Below are 22,307 nucleotides of genomic sequence, written 5' to 3' on the forward strand. Positions count from 1 at the left end.
TTAACGAGCTGTAATCAGCTCCCTGATTGGTTACTGACAATTTGTGCATTTCCGCGCCGTTTTAAAATTTAATTCATATCTTCGAATTCCTTCAAAGATGTTATCTAAATTATGATTCTGAATTTTTTGTGGTACAATAAACATTAGGTTAAATACTCAAAAAATGTAAGTACATATTTTTCTTTTATTTTATAATTGTATACTTCAATTTTTGTTAAAAAAATTAATACACTATTTTCAGAAATTGCTGAGATAATTATTGTCCATATGTTTTAATGTTAATTATATTCTATATAACATATTTTAAAGTATCTGAATTTAATAATATTCTAATTCTTTTAAATGTTGGTATGATGGTTTTTAATTCGATATTCAATTTCAATAATATTTTAATCTAATTAAACGTTGGCCCAATGTTTTTATAGCGGTGTTTTTATTCTCTTCTTTGCTATATGAAAGTAATAATAACCTAACTTTAGTATTTTATACTCATAGTAAATGTATTTATTTACACTTGTCTGCTATCTTAAAAAACGACATTTTCAACAAAAAATTAATCCATTACTTTTAACAATATTTATTTATTTATTTATTTATTTTTTAAGTTTCGAATACTTTACTATGCGTAAAAATAGCGTTTTTCAAGATGGCTGACGTTTGTAAAAATCGCGCTAACAATTGCGCCAATGTAAATCGCCAAAAATCCGTGCAGCCGTCTACCAAAGTAGCACCGGGAGGTTAATATTTTATTTAGCTGTTAAGTATTTAGTTTTAGTTTAGGAATATAAAAAACTTCTGTGCTACATTGGTAGACGGGTGCACGGATTTTTGGCGATTTACGTTGGCTCGGTTTTTACAATTGTCAGCCATCTTGAAAAACGCTGTTTTTACGTATTTTACGCATAGTAAAGTATTCAAAATATTTATTTTAAAAAATAAATATTAAAAATAATGGATTAATTTTTTGTTGAAAACGTTGTTTTTTTAAGATGGCAGGCAAACGTAAATAAATACATTTACTATGAATATAAAATACTAAAGTAAGGTTAAATTATTACTTTCATATAGCAAAGAAATAGAATAAAAACACTGCTATCAAAACATAGCGCTAATGTTTAATTGGATTAAAATATTACTTAAATTGAATACCGAATTTTCTTGGATGACGAACAAATTAAAAAAAGGCAAAGAAAGTCATCTATGAACTTTCATTAAGAATGAAATTATTCTCAGAACAATTGGAGAATTCGAATCGGAACAGTCTAACTGCAGACATTGCAATTGAGTCTATATCATTGTTTACCATTGATGAATTAGATTTTGAGAAATATTTTGGATAATATTGAAAAGGCTAAGGCAAAGTGAATGAAAATAAAAAACAAGAGCCTTTAGATATAAAAATGAAAAAATAAAAACAAGATTTCTACACGACCTTTGAAAAAATAGAGAAATATGATTGTGCTTGCAAGACACGTCTTTTAGAACTTATAAAAATCTATCTTGAAAAGTTAAAAGAAGTAGCCCTAACAGTAACAGCCCTTCCTCCTACTCAAGTTAGTGTGGAAAGACTCTTCTCAGCTTTGAAGTTTATTAAATTGGATCAATGGCCCTTCAACAAAGAAAATCTTGCCAAAGCTGTACTGTTTCTTAGAAATAACTAATGCCAGTTTTTCCACTTCATAATAAATGCTAATTAATATAAATAATTTGCTATGCCATCAATTGTTTTTTTCTGTAGCATATATTATTTCTTTTATATTAAAAAAAAAAGCTGTAACTCATGTGTATATGTTTACATATATATACTAGAAAGCCCGGCGGTCCTACGAAATGACCGCTGTTCTAGTTATTATAAATTGTAATTAAAATGATTTGTGCAAAGGTGTCTGCTAATTCAAACTGAATTACCCAGGGCAGGCGGCGAGGACGCCCCTTTGTTTACTGCCCCATGTGGTTTCCCCCTTCTACTTGCTTAATTGCTTAAAGTAAAGTGCAGTGAAGAAAACCACTGGCGGTACATTTCTTAAGAGCCACCGCTAGCTCAGTAACTAAAGTTGATTTAAATAATAAAATGTTAATTCACATATAAAAGATCTCTTTGTACACAACATTTCTTGTGTAAATCTTTCCATCATTTTTAAGCTCGCAGAGGACCAGCAGTTATTTTTAATTTTACGTCCGTTCTTTCACGAACTCTTGAACAGGCAACATAAAGTTGACCGTGCCCAAATGCAGGCTCGGGTAAAAAAATGCCAACACGCGTAAGCGTTTGGCCCTGAGACTTATTGATGGTCATAGCAAAGGCAAGTTTTACAGGAAATTGTCTACGTCTCAATTGAAACGGCAACTTCACCCATTGGCTAGTACAGTTACACAAGCAACCAATAAACTATCGGCGACAAACAGACACTTAAGCCGCAGATTTATATGGGGTGAAGTAACGTCATCTCCTCCGAAACGGCTGGCTTCCGAGCTTAGCGAAGTACACTGTTGGTTTCCGCTGGTCTGTGGAATGCCATTTTCACCATTTGCGTCTTTGTGGAACTTTAATTAGCCGGGATATTAATTAAAAACTAATTTTCCCTACATTTTCCACTTCTTGGGTTTTCCTTATTAGAGGGATTTGGCTATGTGCCAAATTATTTTTTCTCAAATATCTACGGAACGGCGCAGAATTGAAATTCGAGACGCATATCTCGGGATTCCAAAAAATTCTCTGAATCCATTGATACCGTTCTCATCTTCGTATGACTTTAATTGTCCGAGATTTCCGTGCTCACTCTTCCAAGTGGCAACAATAAACTATCCACGACAAACACTTAAGCCGCTTATATATAAGATATGAGGGAGTTGGTCATTTTCTCTAACGACTCCACAGCCCTGGTCTGTTTTGTGCAGTGGGAGAAAGTGCAGAATTTCAAACTGCTTGCCACATTTTTAAGAATTGCACATACACGGTATCATCCATGTACACGTCGACCTATTTTCACTTAAAAAAAAATCCTAGAATTGCACAAAAATGGCATTGCGCACACTCTTGACTTTATCCATGTACACTACTAAAGTCCTAACTAGTAACTTTTATCACCTTACCAAAATGTCGCCAAACTACCTGTTACTATATTCCAAAGATTAGCCCATGTTTACTTCTGATTATTTTGTTACTACTGATTCAGAGTGATCTAAAAATTTATTGTTTAAATGTGGTCTTTTTCTACTTATGTTTGCATAATTTTTGTTTTGGTACACTACTGAGAATGGAAAAACCAAAAGTTTATTTTTCTTATATTATGCTTTCTTATTTAAAAAAAGTGGATTATTTCTAGTTAGACTGCTTGTTAAATTTATGCTATGTATGGAAAAAGTACTGTTTTTGATGACACAGTTCAAAAGTGGTTTGAGAAGTTTAAGCTTGAAAGTTTCGGTCTTGAAGATGATACCTGCTCTGGACAATCATCCTCTGTAAACAAGGACCTATTAAAAGAAGCTCTCACTGAAAACTTAAGTTATCCAGTCCAGGAACTATAAGTATTCCAAATAGTACAGTACATGATCATTTGAAGAGAAGTGGGTATGATAAGCTGTTACAATATATGGGTACCCCATATTTTAACAGAACAGAATTTACCTGCTCGAGTTTTGGCATGATTCTTTCCGGGGGGCATATAAGCAAAATGTACACTGCTAGGACAACGGCTTGAATTTGGCCAATGACAGTCCATATGAGGGTCACCATTAACTCCGCCCACATGAGTGATGTCACATTTCTGACATTTGTTTACATTCCGCTCATCGGAGTTACGCAGTGCATTCTTTGAATGTACATTTGGTTTTTCGTAATGAAAGTGTTTATATATATGCGTATATATCTGTATATAATGATTTAATGTTTGTTTTGGAATATTAAGGATTACTCTACTGTTCCAATAGAAAATTAGATCTAGTCAGATGGAAGTTATGGATGGCTGGAAGATGCATGTAAAGTGTGGTTTGCAAATTATTCTGCATATTGATAATCAGAAACTTTTAAGTGATACTGACTTAAATCATCTGATATATAAAATGTACCTGCGTGAATTAAACCAAGTAAAGTTAATGTTAAGTTAGTGAAACCAAATGCTAATTTGTGTCAGTAATTAATGTAGTCAATATTTTGAATCAAAATGCCACCAGCTACCATTGCAATGAATTAACATAGTGTGTGTCAAGAAATCCTTAAAATACACTTTATATATATCTATCCGAATATTTACAGCATTATTAACTGTGATTTGATTTCTTTACTGTATTCAGTATGCTTTCTTAGAAATAAACTTTATTTTATTATTAGAACGTAAAGAGTATAAAGATGAAAAAGTGGGTTCACTCTAATGAAGATATTGAAGTGTAATTTAGCTGTGAAACTACTGAAGTTAAATGAAGAACACGTTATTTAATAAGAACTGAATATATTTAATATATGCTACCCGCTCTGATATTTCAAGACTACTGTATATGCTTATCTGTGAAGATTAAATCACTATTAACTGATGGGGTTCTGGTTCTGGTAAAGCATATACCATATTTGGAATTTTCATTGCTCAGTATGCATTCTTAGAAAGGAAGTTCATTGTTTTGCTGAAATGCAAAGAAAATAATACTGAATAACTGTAAGTGCTTAGTGTAATAGACCTACTGAAATCTAAGCTGCAAATGCTAAATAATGCTGAACATAGCAAGAATTGAATTTAGTAAGATATGTTACCAGTTATGATATTTCAAGACTATCGAAAATGCTTAACAATGAGGTATAATGCTGAATCACACCTGTTCTAAGGTGTAATGCTGAATTGAATGCAATAAGTATACTTTTATTTCCAGGAAAAATACCTTCAAGGGAATTGCTTGAATGTGTGTTTATAGTTCTTTACATCTAGTTAAATACAGTAAAACTTACATAAGCCAAAACTGAATGGATTAAAAAAAAATTTAGCTTAAAGTAACATTTCAAATTTTACATTTTGACATAAGACAGATTACCTGCAGTTCCACTGATGATTGGACTCGATAAAATATGTCTTGTACCGACATTTTTTTTTTTTTTTTTTGAAGAAAAAGCATTTAATATTGATTTTCTTACATTAATATGTATTTTTGACTGTGAAGTTTGTGCATTTAAAAAATCTGATGAGATGCAGATTATTATATTTTCATTTATTTCCAAATTCATTAAAAGTATTTTTTTACAATTTACTGCTTGATTTTATACATTATATATATGAGTAATAAATAATTATTGTAAATATGCTATGCAACTTATATTGTGATCTTTGTATTGAAACAACTAATTTATATATATAAGATATGTATGAGTCGGGAATCAACACATGGCAATTGAAATGTAATTGTTAGTAAGAAATTAATGATAATAAGATGCATTGCTGATGTATTATTGATGGCAGTACGTAAAATTAATCAAAACACTAGAAGATTAAACTGTAAAGTTAAAAGGTACTATTCTATTTTCGGGACCAGATTCAGAAATGTATGTATGTATTCATGTACATGTGTGTATATACACACGTGCATAGGCCCATCAGTGGCAGAGTGTCAAAATCTTTGAACACTGAGTTCGAATCCAGGCAAATTGTCTGGCTTAATAGGCGTTTTTTGTGTTTTTCCTCATTTGTAATGTGTATACCAGCCAGTTTCCTTCAGAAAGTCCTCCACAAAGGCATCACTTTCCACAGGCAGATAGCCCTAGTGTGCTTTGCCATACTAAACTAAAATGAAACCAAACTTTGAGCAATCTAAGTAACTGTATAGGTACATATTCAGGAATATTATATTAAACCTAGGCTAATCTTTGTATGATTTAATGAACTTCTAATTAAGTTCAATACTAAAGCACAAGAATTTTCTTTTATTAATTAAAGTGTGTGCATTTTTCTGATGGGCCCTTTATAAATATAGAAGAATTTTAGTTTAATAGCACCAATGGCCAGACAACCAGCACCCGAGTGGTAAAGTCACTGAATTTCTGACTAGCAATTCAGTCCAGGTTTCAAACCCTGCCAAATACGCTGGCTGCATGGTTTTCCTCAGGTGTAATGTGTATAAGAGCCAGTTTCCCTTTGAAAGTCCTCCACGAAAGCATCCCTCCTTTTAAGCAGATAGCATAATTAAATAAACCAAACCAAACCAAGGACCAAAAATTTTTTTTAGTAGAAAGATATATGATAAAAAATTTAGTTTTCATTCATGTCAGTATAAAATAGGATACTTATGTATTATCTCACCGATCATTTGTGGAAATTTGGGCTATGGTAACCAAGCGCCAATTATTTCTATGGAATTACTAAAGGGCACAGTCATCCAGAATTGGCACTAAATCATGCTACTTGGCCAGTCAAAGGGATAATGTGCAAGAACCTAAACAGTATTAAAATTAATGCAGTGCATTTATGTGGATGGCAATGGTCTCATATTTAGCACACATTTCTAATTAGCATCTATGTTCTCCAAAGCCTTTTATCATTTGAGCAAAGAATCTTTTGTGAAACTTGTGACTATCATACATTTTTCTAGTGGATTTGAAATTGTGTAACTTCGTATTCCCTTAAGTCAGGAATGAATATTCCATAATATGTGAAGAAAACATGTATTTATTTTCTCATGTGTCTAACATTTTTCAGTATTATATTTAAATATAAAACTTCATGCTATATTTAAAATTCATGTATATACGTAAAAAGCAAATTTAAAGTTAAAATAATTAAAAAAGTGCAAACATATAGAAGATTTAATTTTCGAACTAATCTACAATATCATTTAAATTCAGATAGCATAAGTAAATCAAGTGCAAAACCAAACCATGAAAATAAATTCACCAATTTAGCAAATTAAAATTAGTCTAATTTTTTTTTTTAAAATGCATAAGTGAATGACTGTTGAGCAGGCAGGAGACAGACTTATTAAGGGGAAGTTGCCTCCAAACCTAACTCCACAATCATTCAATTCGTCATTCATGCAGGCAAGGGTAAAAGTCAAAACCAAAAGTAAATACATAGTAAAGAATGTCCAAAGCCTGATCTTTACATTAAAAAAATAACATCGCAGGGAACTAAATTTGAGATTCGCATTACATGCATGGCATTCAAATTTGTATAATTTTAATTTCAGCTTCAACATTATTCATTTCCTAGATCAAATCTTAATGGGGACCATTATGTTATGTCCTACACTTAGAAAATACTTCCTTCCCTGCAAAAAAAGGTGCCGACCAGCGGCGTGAACACTGGTAGTTCGGTCTGAGGTTCGAATCCAGCGAACAGGCTGGCTGCATGGACGTTTTCATGGTTTTCCTCATGTGTAACGTGTATACAAACAAGTTTCCCTTAGAAAGTCTTCCACAAAGGCATCCCTCTCCTTAGGCAGATAGCCCTCGAGGCGTCGCCATAATCACATAAGCCAAACCCTGCGAAAAAGTTAGGAACAGATTATCATTTTAATATGGCAAATTTCTTCTTTGTGATCACCTCTGAAACTGGCACTTCTCCTCAATATACAAAAAATTCTGGTACTGAGCATCTTTTCTTTGAGATGACAAGCTCTACACAAAATTAAAACCATATAGAACTGCTGGTGTTCATTTTAGAGAGGGTTCGCTCTATTTATTAAAGGTAAGAAATTTATTCAACTATTTCTAAAAATGCAAATTAATCAACAAAATCTGGTATTAAGTACTTTGTTTCTGTAAGCATAATTAATAAAACTTTCGAGTTTGATTTAGTGTGTATGATGACAATTTTTATTTGATTACTGAAAGCATGCAAGGGTCTCTGTGGGAGGGATGTCTTTGTGGAGGATTTTCTAAGGGGGAAAAAAAAAAACACTCATATCCATGTTTACACATGTGGAAAACAAGGTAAGTGTTCATGCAGCTAGCCTATCCACCTGGAAGCAAACTCAGATTGAACTATCAGAGTTCCAATCAGCTGCTTTTGGGCTGTGCGTGGAGGGCCATAAAGGAGAATAATTACATGCACTGAAAACTGAATTCTAAACTAAATGTATGAGGAAAGCAATGGAAATTCATTCATCAATACTAGTTCTTATTAAATTAAAATACTGCATAAAATAAATTTATAAAGCTATTGAGTGAAAATTTCCATTAACATATTTAAGACGTGTGTAAGGAGTAATAGATTAATTATTTCTAATATTATTAAGTAATTTTTTTAAAGGAATTAAAAAATGAAAACAAACAAAAGCTTCTTTAGAGAAATTATTCTACTATTAAAAATGCTGCTGGAATTCACATCCCACCTTATCCAAAATTAAATAAATGTATTTTTAAGGGATAAATCAAGTTGTGAATAAATATTAAATATGAATACATTCATCTTAATTATTTAAAAAAACTGAATGTGAAGGTGTGAAAAATTAAGAGAAAAAAAACTTTCTATATTATTTGCTAGAAATCTGACATCCTGAAAAATAAATACATGCATACACACACTCACTCATATTTTTATGCATACACACACATATAATGATACATATAATTCACATACGAGTATATATTGAAAATATATGTATGTGTGTATACATACGCTTATATATATATACACACACACGCATATAGAAAGAAATTTTGTAAAGTTTGTGACATAAATTTATATTTCTTCTGGAACAGTAAGAAATAATACTGTAAAGAACAATTAAAAAAATAGCATCACTAGAGCAAATTTACATTGCAGATTAAAAATGTTTTTCATTGAAAGAACGCACTTCGTAACGCCGAGCAGCAGAATGTAAACAAACGTCAGAAATGTGACATCACTCATGTGGGCGGAGTTAATGGTGACCCTTATCTGGATTGTCATTGGCCAAACTCAAGCCGTTGTCCTAGCAGTGTACATTTTGCTTATATGCTTCCGGGGGTGGATATAGAGTAAAAAAGCTCCTTTTTTTTTTTAAATAGCTCATTACTGGAGATGAGAAGAAGTATGCTACACAATAATGTTACAAGAAAAAAATTTATAGGGTAAACCAGAAGAGTCTTCTTTAGTAACATCCTGAGGGAGGCCGCATCTTCAAAAAAGATAATGCTTTGAGTACGGTGGGATTATAAAGAAATTGTGTACTGTGAGTTTTTGTAGCCAAGTCAGAGAAATTTATGAAAATACTATTGTCAAATAGCAGTTTTAAAAGCAGAAATCAAAGCAAATTGCCAAGAACTGACCAATCTTCAAGGTATTGTCTTGCCTCCCTCCCATATATATTGATGAATGCCAGACAAAATCGTTTGGAGTATGGCGAAGATGTTTTTGTATTCCTCATTCCATATTCACTAGACCTTGGAATTTCTCAGATTTTCATCTCTTCAGAATTCTCTGAATGGCTTGGTGTTTACTTCTTTGGAGACTGTGAAACACCTTTACAAATGAATTAAAAAAATATGTTGCAGCTGCCTGAAAAATGGCAAAATATCATAGAATAAAATGTTGCTTATGTTATTCAATGAAAGTTTTTTATGTTTATGTACTGCTTCGTTTTTATTTATAAAAAAATTAGAACTTTTCAAGTTATGCAATATTTTTTCACAGTTGTTTGGCTGTATCATTTCTGTTGAAGCTTTCGATAATATTTTTTGTGTAGAAAATTTAGACCGAGAATCTTTGTGGAACAAAATCTGACATTTTATTCTTACGTTAGTGCTGTGGGTGGTAAAATATATCTCTTGGTACAGTCAAAAGTCGTTAATCCGGACTCGTTGGGACTTCGGCGATTCCGGATTATAGATCATCAGTTTAAATCTGGTAAAATGGCATGCAGAAATTATAAAATTAAAAATATGAAACCGTAATTTACGAAATAAAGAACAATTATGATCTAAAGTATATCAAAATTTACAAAAAAAAAAAAAAAAGCTTAATATTTATTTGTTTACTTTACTAAACATTTCTTTCAATGTAAGTTGTTTAAGTTGCTTCATTTTTTATGTGATAATACATTCTCTTTAATTCTATAAACAGACATAATTTCTTGTTCAGTTACAAAGTTCCGCTGTTCAAGTCCTATAATTGCTGTGTCGAGAATACCGACTAATTTGTCAATCGAAATTTTTTCGTTTTCAATAACCTCTGTCACTTTCTTCGCTATCGGAAGCGAATTATAATGACGTGGCATTTGATTTAAATCATATCAAAGACGGAGTACATCGAAATGAAATACTACATTTAGTAAGCAATTATAAGCCAAATAAAATAAAAACATCTGCCCTGAAGATAAGGATAGTGTTACATTAAAGATAAACAAAGGATATGCCTTTATTCATTTTTTGCAGCAATTCCACTTTTTGTTTAATGGGATCCGAAACATTCTTTCGCTTTGTAGATCCGTTACATATTAGTAAATATAAATTGGAAATTCTATTTGACATAATCGAAAATTCAAGCTTACTTTTATAAAATTGCTCTAACAGTCTGCAAAAAATAATAAGCCGGATCCAATTCGAAGATTAAGGAACAACGCAATCTGCAACATTAACTGAAATAGATAATTAGAGCTTAGCTTATACCGTCCGTTATACATTAAACGCGCATTCGTAAACATATTTTGCGCACGCGTACACGCAAATTCGCAGTCGTAAAGGTCTTACGTGCATGCGTCAACGCGACGCATGCGCAGAAAGTTTGTAGCTTTGAGGTCCGGATTATGGGTGTCCGAATTAACGAATTTTGACTGTATTATCCCATTGAGCTTTAAAGCTGGTAGAAATCCTGTCAAAGTTGGGCCAGTTGTTTTAACAAAATTTTAAAGGAACTGATGCCGCTTTATTTAATAAATTATCAATATTTGACCTGGTTTATTTTTGCACTTTGTAAAAAGGCTTTTCTTGATTTTTACTATTTTGTTAGATTCTCCAGTTTTACTGGAAGCTCAGTTTAGTAACTAAGAGTGGAAACTTTCTGTAGGTCATTGTTCCAATCTGTTATTGCTTTTTTCCAATCATATTCAGATGACCATATCGTGGCTATTAATGCGATTTTTTTTTTCAAAATGCAGTAGTAACGATTAATAACCTCGTCCACCTTGTTCTTAAAAACAAAAGTTGGTTTATTGAGAATCTTTGGGATTGCATCAAAAACTGCAAAGTGCGACAAAATGATAGGTACTATTTGGGATGTCAATAAAAACCAAACCACATAAAGCAAAAAATATTTTTGTTTCTTTTTGAAATCTATATTTCATACCATTTAGGAATGTTATTTTTTAAAAATGATATCTTTTAAATGATGGCCATTATTGTCGATGCACTCTTGTAGGTTCTCACGGAAGTGCGTAATTACCCGATAGATCATTTCTTGGGGAATTGCGGCAATTGCTTGTTTTATGCCTGCCTTTAATTCTTCCAAAGTCCACGGATGATATGTAAAAACTCTCGATTTGAGGTATCCCCAAAGAAAAAAGTCACAAGGTGACAAATCAGGCGAATGTGGCGGCCAGCCGAGATCAACCCGTAAAGACACCACTTTGTTTGGGAGCATTTCTTGAAGAAGATTAAGTGAACGAAAAATGGTGTGCTGCTGGAACCTAAGATGTTCTCGGTGATTATCGTTCAACTTGTTAACTTTTGGATGCAGGAAATTGTTAAGCATATAAAAATATCGATCTCCATTGACTGTTACCATTATTCCATCTTCTTCGGAAAAGTAAGGACCTCACACACCGAACTCAGATATTGCACACCTTTGGACTGTGAAGTGGTCGCTCATGAAGTTCCTGTGGATTATTTGCTGACCAATAACGGAAATTTTGCTTATGTACGGTACCCGATAGGTGAAAGTGAGCTTCATCGCTAGACATGAATACAGCGCCTTGGGGAATGTTTTGAAGAATATCCCGGCATGAATTTGTATGGGTTTCAAAATCTCTTTCACTTAATTCCTACACTACCATCACTTTGTACAGATGCATTTGGAATGAGTTGTGTAAAATTCTCCGAACACTTCTATCAGAAATTCTCCGGAAATTCCCAAAGCAGCTGAATGCATTGGAGAGTATTGTATGGAAACTCTTACTGCATTAACATTTTCCAGTGTTCTTACTGTCCTTGGTCGGCCAGTAGATTTTCGTTTAAGCGTAGAACCTGTATCCCTGAAGTGTAAAACCCACCGACAAATTGTTCTTCCATCCAGAACCGCGTCATGCCGACCAACATCAAACTGATTACGGAAGGCATGCTGCATCGCTATTACAGCTTACCCATTTCTAATAAACTCCTTGACACTGAAAGCACAATGCACTCCGCTCCAAGCCGTATCGATAACTGACAATTGCATACTTTTGTCTACCTAACGTGACCGTGTGCACAGTATTGCTGGTTTTACAAAGTGAGCCACCACTATTTGAAATCCTACCTACCTTTTTGCCACACCTTGTATATATGTTAGTATGTCATGCTTTTCCATAATTAGCATTAAACTGTACTGCTTGATTACAAGTCAAGATCAATAGAATAATATGTAACACATCGTTCAATAAGTCCTGGGACTAACTAAGAAAACAACATCCATTTCACAAAATTCATGTTTATTTATCAACATAATCACCATCAAGAGCTATGCAATCATTTGAACGCTTTTCTAACTTTTCGATACCATGCTTGTAAAACGATTTGTCCTTGTCTGCAAAATAAGCTTCAGTGGTAGCAATGACTTCCTTATTCGAGTCAAATCTTTTGCCCTGGAGCATCTTTTTGAGGGCTCAGCAAACAGCTAGTAGTCACTGGGGACTGGAGTATGGTGGGTGGGGAAGCAGAGTAAAGCCCAACTCGTTCAATGTAACCAGTGTTTGCATTGACTTGTGGCATGGGGCATTGTCTTGATTGAAGATGATTTTTTTTCTTCTTTGTGTGCGGTCTTTTTTTGCGATTTCGTCCTTCAGATGCATCAATAATTCACTATAATAGGCGCTATTGATAGATTTTGCTTTTAAGGTAGTTGATGTAAATTATACCTCGCGCATCCCAAAACACCGAAGCCATGACTTTGCCAACTGACTGTTGCATTTTTTGACGTTTTGGATGGCTTTCACCATCTGCTTGCGACTCAGTTGACTGCTGCTTCGACTCTGGAGTGAAATAGTGGATCCATGTTTCGTCCGTTGTCACATACCAACGCAAGAAGTCCTGTTTATTGCAAGTAAACAGTGACAAACAGCTCTGTGAATCGTCGATTCGTTGTTGCTTTTGTTCCATTGTGAGCACACGCAGTATCCATTTGGAAAACACTTTTTTCATGCTCAACTTTTCATGTAAAGCAGTTTCATTGTACAAGCACAGTTGATATGCTTACCATCTCAGCAATCTCATGAACTTTCACTTCTGCGGTCATTCATTACGATTTTCAACACTTGTTTCAGATATTCCAGAGTGACTGCTTCATTTGGCCTACCTGAGTGTGCCGCATCATTTGTATCCATGCAACCACGCTTGAAATCAGCATACCAACAGCAAATGGTTGTTTTCGATGGAGCAGAATCTGTATAACATTTTTCAAGCCATTGCTGAGCTTGCACTGTATTTTTGCCCATTAAATAGCAATGTTTGATCAACACTCAAAATTCGTTTTTCTCCATTTTGCCCACAAATGCACAGGTAGTGTCACTTTCACCGTAGTAGCTTCACTGTTTCCGGTCCGAATGCCATGAAAATCAGACACTTGTCATTTGAAGGTTAGTTCTTTCGAACAACGAAGTCAAGTTGATATTACTAACGCCATCTTTCGGTTAGTCCCGGGACTTATTGAACAAAGTGTTAAGTACTTGTCTCTTTATGACAACAGTATCATATTTATCGATAAAGATAATGATATTTCTTGAAGTAAGATTGTTAAGATTATAACAAGTAGTTCATTTTTATTTTAAAGTAACTTCTTAATTTGCTGGATCTGTTTAAGTATTTGTAGTTTGAGTCCGTGAAATGTTACAAGCCAGCATTACATCAAACTGATTATTTATAGTTGAGAGACCTTCTGTTACAGTTAAAAAATTACATTTTCAAGACGAAATCTTTTTGCATCTATGCCTTATCATGGGAGAAGTGTCTGGTGGCAAGACATATTTTAGAAATGGTCTGATGCTTAAGCTAATTACTTTGTATCAGATACAGTAATATGAATATTCATACATGCATTTTTTTTTTTAAATATAAGGAAACATTTTAAAATCTTATGGCTTAAATATCTTATGTATAAGTTGTTAATTTTTTCTAACGTGCGTGAAAGTTTATCTCATGACATTGCCATTAAAATATCAAAATTTTAATGTCTTTTTTAATTGCAGATTATGGAATAAATAGCATTATTTATCAGCGAGGCATATATCCCGTGGAATCATTTTCACGAGAGGAAAAATATGGGCTTACTGTTCTTTTGACTAAAAATGAGGAGCTGAGATCTTTCATAACCAATGTCACGAAGCAGCTACGAAGTAAGTTGTTTTTTGCAAGATATATAGGACAAAGTCCAAAATCTAGACATTCAGTATTTGGAATGATGTAATATCTTGACCTCCGGCCTAAAAGGATTTTTTTCTTTTTAATCCCTCCCAAAAAGGAAGAAAGAACTGGATTCTGAAAGTATTATCTCACTTTAATCAGTTTCGTATCACAGATCAGCATTTCGTGATTCTTCACCTCACCCGATGACCGACTGGATAAGATGGCTGAATACTGATAGTTCGACTTCGTATCAAATTCTAAACAAGGGGCTGGCTGCCTTATATGTGGTTTACGGCTGCCTTATATATGGTTTACCTAATGTGTAACGTAGGATATGTACAATTGTATTTATGCATGCTATGACGTGAATACGAGACAATACCCTTTTCGTAACATGAATACGAGCTAGTCCGCCGCTTAGATAATCATAGTGAAGTTTTCTATAATAAATCTCAATTAATATTTCTGCTTCGGAGATCCATATGACCGACAACCCCCCCCCTTCTAGTTACGTCACTACTTCTAGCCAGGCTACTGTTTGGCGAAAACCACAGCACGCCACTACCCTGTCATATAAAACAAGGATTTAAAATGCTTGCAGTGGCCTTGAAACGTACGGCAAAGGTCAAACAGAAGAGCAAGTCGCTTTAGGGAGGGAGGAATTTAATGGTTAAGAAAAGGAAAGTCGATTCACTGGAATTCACGCATTAATCGAGATCTGAACTTGCATGATCGGTGGATGATTCATAATTTCGTTAGGAAGGTCTTTTATTATTGAAGAAATTCAGCGCAACAGTCTACTCTATTTGATCTCGACATATGGTAATACTCAAGCGTTTTAACAAAAGAAAATTATTCCTTATATGTTGATATTTGGTACAAACACAAAATTAACATGCAAACTGATGCTTAACTTGTTAAATCCCACAAAAACAGCATCTAAATTAGTAGGTGAAAACTTTAACTATTTGAGAAACACATGCATGATAAAAATTGAAAAAGAATTTAGCATATTAAAAAATTTCATACTCTTTTAGATGACAGCAATAAACCACTGGCTGTACCAGTCAGTTTGAGAGCTTGCTGTAGAAATGGGTGTGACAAATACAGAAATTGATACATGTTTCATGATTCATTCATGGGCAGTACACATTTTATCATAAATGTAAAAGGTTCTGGTTCTTATTTTAAGTTAAAGCCTTAAATTAAACACTTCCATGTTGAAGAAACACAGTTACTTATTAACTGAAGTGTATCATCATTAATATCTTAGCTCTCTTACTTTCTTTTTGCTAGGCTTGCATCTCAAATCAAAATATTCCATCAAAGTTTTTCACTGATTTTACACCTACTCAATAACATATATTTCGGTACTATTCTGTTTTGAGGGCCGTAAAAAAATTGCAGCGAAAATGTATGCGCAAAAGTGCCAAAGGTAGCAAACGCGCCCATTTAACAGCGTGCCAAATCTAGCGTACGCGTAGATTCCAGATAGCATAAGTTTATATAGTTCTATAGTTCTTAAGACACCATTGAAATACTAGTTTAATTTTTAAATCCTTTTTTGATATTCTATGGATTTAACAATTTGGGAATTGCACATGACGAAAAGTCGGCAATAGAATTTTGGGTAAAGTGCAGAATCACCCACTGCTTGACGTGTTTTTAAGAATTGCACGTACTCGGTTTCCATGTGCACATCGACCTATTTTCACTTTAAAAAAAAATTCTAGAATTGCACAAAAATGGCACTGCGCACACACTTATCTTTATCTATGTACACGTCGACCTATTTTCACTTAAAAAGTAAAAGAAAATTCACAAAAATCCAATTGTTTTTACCCTTGTAAAATGCAGTAAACAAATAAGTGAGCGATTCTGCACTTTACCGAGAATATTTTCAAAGAAAAGGCGTCGTTCATTATAGAAAATTACGTTTGCACAACCAACGAGATGAAATTATGCTTTAGTGATAAGTCGGTAGCGAAATAGCGATGCAGGCATCCATTCAGTTATGTTTAGCAATTTTTATATAAATTATAATAATGATCTGAAATATTTATTTACTGTTATGCTTCCATTCAGTCATCTTTAGCCTTTTTCATATAAATTATAATAATAAAAAAGTATTATATGAAATTAACCTTTCATCTAAATTAAAACATCAGTCTTAGATAGCTATTTACTATTATACTTCCTTTCTTGCCACAATTATTTTTGGCAGCATTGGCATCAACAATAGTTTGGCGATTTTTTACGGCTTTCAAAACCGAAAAATACCTATATTTCTAATGCCAACCTGATGATGGTTAGACTTCAGTCAACTGCACTTTGAAGTATAAAATATGTTGATGGGTAGAAATTTAACAGAAATTTCTTTCGAAATTCTAAAAAAAGAAAGGAAAAAATTATTTTTAAATGACATTCATAGGCCAAAAGATTACATTTAGTGCTGTTTGAATTAAGAATAATGAATTCAGACAAAACATGGAAATGTGGGAAATAGAAGTGATTATAATAATCAACTAAACTAATATACTTAATATAGACTTCCACGCTGTACAACAGAAGGAAAAAAAGAAAAAAAAAAAAAATAAGAAGAAAACAATGTCTTTAGTCGCCAGTCTCATAGTACATCCTCAGAAGTGCACAGCACCTGCTAGCTAAGCTTTAAGCTATGCTTAAATAAGACGCTACCCAAAATCTGTAGTCTGCACTGATACTGAAAAGAGTGATAGTGTCTTAAATAATTTACATCAAAAGAAATGTTTAGTAAAGCAAGCAAATAAATACTGAGCTTTCTTTTTTGTAAATTTTGACTCCATTAAGATTATAAATGCTTCATCATCTTATTAGATTTAAACTGATGATCTGGAATTGCTGAAGTTCCAACAAATCTGGATTTCAGACTTTGTATAGTATAACTAGATTTTAGACGATTTGCCCTTTTTTTCTTAAGTTGTTTGAACTTATTAACATACAAGGTTCTTTCAAAATGGGAAAAGTTTTATTTGCTTTCAAAATTGCTGTTTTTTGCAATAGAAAAATGTATCATACTTTGCCTGAAAGAGAAAAGAATGTTCTCATGCTTAGCTACAGGTTTAATATATTTGAACATAGTCTCTCACCAATAAATCAGTTGAAGTATGCAAGGTGATTGTATTTTGATTTAAGTGTATATACACATAGAAAGTTGGACTTGATGAATTCTTATTTTTCATCAATATGATGTATGATATATTTCTCTGCTGGACAAATATGGTAATAATAAAGTAATGTAAAATGTGCAAGAATTTAAAAATCTGTTCCTTCTTTTTGAAATTCTATATATCATATGAAAAATTATCTTTGGTTTGATTTTTATTATTGTTGTTGTCTTTATTTTAATCTTTTTGATATGTATATTTTTTATTCCTTTTAAAAGCACCAATAATCTAAAGTAAAATTAAAAAATTCTTTGTTTAATTTTATATGTATATTTCATGCTGTTATATAGTTTCTAAAATTTTTACTTTAATTATTAAAATTTTCTTCATTTTGCCACAAAACATATGCAAATCTGTGAGTGATTTATCTTAATAATATAAAAAAAATCAAATCTATATAATCTTTTTTTTTTTTTTTTTTGGTTTGGCTGCTTTCTGTATTGTTATAAAATTTGTTTCCCCTTTGTTTGAAAATATATATATATACTACACTCTATAACACACACACACACACACACAAAAAAAAAAAAAAAAAAACCGCACCAAGAAGACATAACCAATTGCTTTGAAATTTCGTATGCATAAATGTTTTGACCAAATATGCAAATGATTAAAATTTGGTGTCCACTGAATGAATAGTGCGATCTCCAGCACATCGGAACTGTGCATCCAGCAGATGTATACAATGAGCTGTTATTGAACTGTTGTTAAAAATTTCTGTTGCATTTCAATTTAGGATACCTTTCAACGACTGAGAAAATGCCTCGCCGCAGGATTCGAGCTCATTACAAGCGACTGTCACAGTTTGAAAGAGATTGTATCATTGGATTGAAAGAGGCAGGTTTTGCCATATGAGCCGAAGAGATGCAGTGGTTAGAAGATGCTAGCAAGAATGGGTGGACAATGTCAGATTTCAGCATCATGATAGTAACAGTCGACCTAGGGCCACAACAGATCGGGAGAACAGAGGGATTGTCAGATCAGCTGTCACAGTGCCTGATTCATTGCTATTAACCATCAGACGTGTGACCTGCACACGAATGTCCACCATGACCATTCACAGACTGCTGATAGAGCGAAATCTATGCTCGTACTGACCGTTATGGCACTTACCACTCATGCCTGCACACTGTCAAGCCAGATTATAGTGGTGCTTGGCTCGATCAGGTTGGGATAATGCTGACTGGGAGCACATAGTCTTTAGCGATGAATCCCGCTTCCAACTGTGTTGGGAGGATTATCGAAGATGTATCTGCAGACACCCAGAGCAGCGTGACCGACACCAGAGCTCTTTCACTATTGCACCCCACACAGGCCCTTAACCAGGAGTTATGGTCTGGGGTGTCATTTCCCTTGAAAGCCGGACCCCTTTGGTCGTCATTAGAGGCACACTTACAGCACAGCGGTACGTCAATGACATTCTGAGACCTGTTTTGCTACCATTCCTTTTGCAGTACCCTAGCCTTGTTTTTCAGCAAGATAATGCAGGATCACATACGGCACGTGTTCCTATGAATTGTTTTACAGCTAGTCAAACACTTCCTTGGCCAGCCAGATCTCTCTCCCATCCATGACCGAGATATGATGGGAAGGCGACTGCATCTACCAAAGAATGTTGATGACTTAGACCAACAACTGTAGCAAATTTGGCAAGAAATACTGCAGAAGACCATCCGGAAGCTTTATCAGTCTATGCCATGCTATATGGCAGCTTGCATCCAGGCTAGAGGTTGGTGAACATCTTATTGAGCTTGTTACTTTGAAATAAATCATTGAATAATTCTGAAATTTCAATCATTTTCTATTCTGTACACAATCTTCCTATCCACCAACTCCTTCTTGGTGCGTCTGTTTTTGTTACAGAGTGTATCTTGCGACTGTATTTTTGATTATTTACATAACATATCATGATCTGAAGGTTGTGTAAGTAAACAGTAAAGTAATTTCAAACAATCAAGTATTTTGCAGTAAGTTTTTTCTTAGCCCAAATGGAACGTTGGTCATGAATGGGTATTAATCTCAAAATGTCATTTTGCATCAAAACACTTAAAAGCATTGTTTCACTTTTCAAACTGTTATCACCAAATATTATTGCCCTGTATTATATTTAAAGAAATTAAATAATGAAGAATCTGCATGAATGTATCTATGTTTCTCGCACATCAGCGGTACCTAGAGCCATCGAGTTCTGAGTAACATAGTCCTCCACACGAACATGGGTAATTGGAAGCCCAAATTTTAAATTGTTTTATTGTTATTTATTTTGTAAATATTTAACAAATTTTTGATTTAAACCTTAACAACAAAGCGAGCAGTGGCAATAGTGCATGGAATAAAACATTTTTGGGTACTATTCAGTTTCGAGGGCCGTAGATGTTTTAATTTAGATGAAAGGTTAATTTCATATAATACTTTTTATAATTATAATTTATATGAAAAAGGCTAAACATGACTGAATGGAAGCATAAGAGTGAATAACTATTTCAGATCATTATTATAATTTATATAAAAATTGCTAAACATAACTGAATGAATACCTGCATCGCTATTTCGCTACCGACTTATCGCTAAAGCATAATTTCATCTCGTTGGTTGTTCAAACGTAATTTTCTATAATGAATGATGCATTTTCTTTGAAAATATTCTTGGTAAAGTGCAGAATCGCTCACTTATTTGTTTGCCGCTTTTTACAATTGGATTTTTGTGAATTTTCTTTTACTTTTTAAGTGAAAATAGGTTGACGTGTACATAGATAAAGATAAGTGTGTGCGCAGTGCCATTTTTGTGGAATTCTAGAATTTTTTTTTTTAAAGTGAAAATAGGTCGATGCACACATGGATACCGAGTACGTACAATTCTTAAAAACACGTCAAGCAGTGGGTGATTCTGCACTTTACCCAAAATTCTATTGCCGACTTTTCGTCATGGGCAATTCCCAAATTGTTAAATCCATAAAATATCAAAAAAGGATTTAAAAATTAAACTAGTATTTTAATGGCGTCTTAAGAAATACAGAACTATATAAACTTACGCAATCTGAAATCAACGCATACACTAGATTTGGCGCACTGTTAAATGGGCACGTTTGCTAGTTTTGGCGCTTTTGCGCATACATTTTCGCTGCAATTTTTTTACGGCCCTCAAAACAGAATAGTACCCATTTTTGTTTCTAGTGTGCAAGATTGTCTATCGGAAATTCTAAAGATATGCTGTTTTTAAATATTTTGTGATTTTACTGTTGAATCAAATTTTGTGTGGCATAAGTACCAAGAATATGATATTTCATAAGTAAACACACAAAGCATTAATAGTAAAAAGACAAAGTGTTTTGTAAAGCTCTTATTAGTAAGAAGACAGGGAAAAAAACAGGAAAATAAATATCAACACTTAACGCTGCATCAAACATCAAAGCAATATCTAAAGGTATATTGCTATGCTGCTTTTAAATTTTTTGTAATTTTGCTGTTGCATTTTATATAATGTAAGTGTGAAGAAAATGATGCTTAATAATAAAGGTAAAAAGTCAAAAGAAAAAAAAGGGGGGGTAAAAAGGAGTGAATGTAACATCATATTGGTGGACTGCAAGCTCAGTGAGAGCATAAAAAACTATCACAAACCCTTTTCGGAGACCATTAAAAAATCTGAAACCTTTCAGATTTAAAATAATATATATATATATATATATATTTTAATTAAAAAATGGAAAAACAAATATGTTGGATAACTTCATTTAAAACAGGCAAGTTTTACTGACAAAACATTCAAACTATGTTCCTACCATATAAGTGCAGCAATTCAATGCACTACAAGTGATCCAACAGTTGTGGCAAGTGCTTTTAAAACTAATTACTTAGGCAATACGCATATAAATTGTCCCAAATTCCTGTTGCACTAATAAAAGGTGAAATCGAAAGCCGCAAATGTACACCAACTTTAAATTTATTCCACGTCACCACTTGTGAGGGTTAAATTAATATTACACTACAAAAAAGTACAAGTCATCTAGATCTGGCTGAAACAGAGATTTAAACTTCTTACTTAACCATACCTATCTCTGACTTTTCTGTGTAATTCGAGACAGCAGAAATTCACCATAAAAGAGACATTCCATGACAAGCAGCTTTGGTATGAATACCAGAACTCTCACATCCAGCTATGCACAGTTGTTCTAACTTGATAGTAAAACTTCTTGTCACTCAAATCTATATAAATTCTGGAATGAGTGAACCTCATGGTGAAATGAGGCAATGGGAAAGATGATAAATTAAATAAACCTTTTGTTATTAAAACTAAAACATAATGGCATAAAATTCCATACAGCTTAATAGTTTAGATTCAGAAGTCTTTTCATTAACAAATATATTATGTTCTGAAGAATCTGGCATATCTTTTTTCCACAGAAAACTATCTGCAGTTAAAGTTTTATTTATCACCAGAAGAAAGTTTAATTTTCTCATTTATAAGAATCATTGTATATATAGGTCTCATGTAAATGCAAATTTTGCATAACCACTTAACAATTTTTCTGGAACGCTGTGAAAAAGGACTTCCATGTTTTGCCCGTACACCGCTCGGGCAGTATATTTTCCTACATCAATCCACTAATTTGCCTG

The 22,307-nt window shown here is 33.3% G+C and overlaps 1 protein-coding gene across 3 annotated transcripts in view; it reads left to right on the forward strand.

The window, feature by feature from the left end:
- LOC118205161 (mitotic spindle assembly checkpoint protein MAD2A-like) overlaps window positions 1-22,307 on the forward strand; it is a 53,729-nt gene that overhangs the window by 3,578 nt on the left and 27,844 nt on the right. Inside the window, exons 1-2 of one of the 3 annotated variants that reach the window (XM_085820025.1) lie at window positions 708-1,002; window positions 14,332-14,478. The exons of 1 other annotated variant lie outside the window; for it this stretch is intronic. In XM_085820025.1, coding sequence (XP_085676151.1) covers window positions 990-1,002; window positions 14,332-14,478 — 160 coding nt within the window. In that variant the 5' untranslated portion in view covers window positions 708-989. Of the gene's footprint in view, window positions 1-707; window positions 1,003-14,331; window positions 14,479-22,307 lie in introns of those variants that run through there. One more of the 3 variants, XM_085820024.1, reaches the window with a different exon arrangement.

This window comes from Stegodyphus dumicola, chromosome 7, assembly GCF_044657685.1.
Source record: "Stegodyphus dumicola isolate Sdum_Otavi_A_Nest chromosome 7, ASM4465768v1".
Lineage (NCBI taxonomy): Eukaryota > Metazoa > Arthropoda > Arachnida > Araneae > Eresidae > Stegodyphus > Stegodyphus dumicola.